This window comes from Impatiens glandulifera, chromosome 7 (genome assembly GCF_907164915.1).
Source record: "Impatiens glandulifera chromosome 7, dImpGla2.1, whole genome shotgun sequence".
In the NCBI taxonomy this organism is placed as follows: domain Eukaryota; kingdom Viridiplantae; phylum Streptophyta; class Magnoliopsida; order Ericales; family Balsaminaceae; genus Impatiens; species Impatiens glandulifera.
In genome coordinates, this window is record NC_061868.1 from 27,161,760 (window position 1) to 27,162,924 (window position 1,165).

At 32.5% G+C, this 1,165-nt stretch overlaps 1 protein-coding gene across 1 annotated transcript; it reads left to right on the forward strand.

Moving 5' to 3' along the window:
• The first annotated feature begins 200 nt into the window (after positions 1-200).
• On the forward strand, positions 201-959 carry LOC124910362 (sigma factor binding protein 2, chloroplastic-like). The gene has a single exon (XM_047450996.1). It carries the CDS (start codon positions 257-259, stop codon positions 710-712), a length of 456 nt encoding a protein of 151 aa, XP_047306952.1. The 5' UTR covers positions 201-256; the 3' UTR covers positions 713-959.
• The last annotated feature ends 206 nt before the right edge of the window (positions 960-1,165 follow it).

The window sequence follows — 1,165 nt, forward strand, 5'->3', positions numbered from 1 at the left end:
TTAAATTAATTAATTAATATCACTCATTACCTATCACCTTCCTGAATCCTTGTTAACCAAGAAAAAACAAACATGTTTCTCGACAAATCAATCAAGACCCTCCATTTGTGTCCACATTCAAGGCTTGATGATCAGATCTTTCTTTCTTCCAAGAAACCCCAATTCCAACTCTCCCGCTTATATAAACAAACCCTCGATGAAGATCACTTTACAATTATTATAAGCCGCCATTAATTTCCACTAACAAATTGCCATCATGAACAGAAGAACTATAAGCAAGAAGATCACCAAACAGAACAAGATGAAGAGCGAAGATATTAAGGTTGTTTACATCTCTAGTCCGGTAAAGGTCAAAACTTGTGCTTCCAAATTCAAGAATCTTGTTCAAGAACTCACCGGCCGTCACTCAGATCTCTCCCGCTTTGTGGAAGCTAATAACTCACTGTCTCCGGTTAGTACTGATGTTGATGATCACAAACAGTACCTGTCAGTCGTCGATTTAGTTGCCGGCGCCGGAGATGATATTGACTCGTCGACGTCACCGGCTAGTTCGGAGTCTAATTATAATTACCAGTTGGATGAAGAAAGTCGACCGGTGAATTGTTTTCATCTTAACCAATCATCAGCCGACGGCTTATCTTTATTTGAAACCTCTTATTCCCAGTTTGATGTTGATCGTTTTGGAAATTACTGTTATATCCCCACTTTCTAGACATACACTTATATATATATATATATATATATATTATATATATATATGCCAAATTTTCTTTTTCTTTTTTTATATAGTATTTGGTTTAGAGTAGGCTGATAGTAGTAAACATTTTTTTGTTTCTTACGAATACTAAAGATTATTTATTTTGTTATAGGGTTGTAAACAATATATATGGTGTATTGAAGTTTATGTTTTTTTATATAAAACATATTAAATGGTTATTTATTGAATGGAACATTTTTTTGATGGAGCAAAGATTGGGAAGGGAAAATCTTGTTTGATTTGTTGATTCTATTTTTCAAATAATGGTTATACACAAAAAAAAAAAATATTTGTTTGCAATTAAAGATGGTTGGAGATGTAAATTTGTCTAACAAAATTATGATGAAAGAACAAACTAACCCTAATTAGGACTAGATTCTATATCATTCTCTCATTTTTGTACATTTT

What these genes read in the sequence shown, in the direction of transcription:
- LOC124910362 (XM_047450996.1), top strand. Translation starts at nt 257, where the DNA reads ATGAACAGAAGAACTATAAGCAAGAAGATCACCAAACAGAACAAGATG.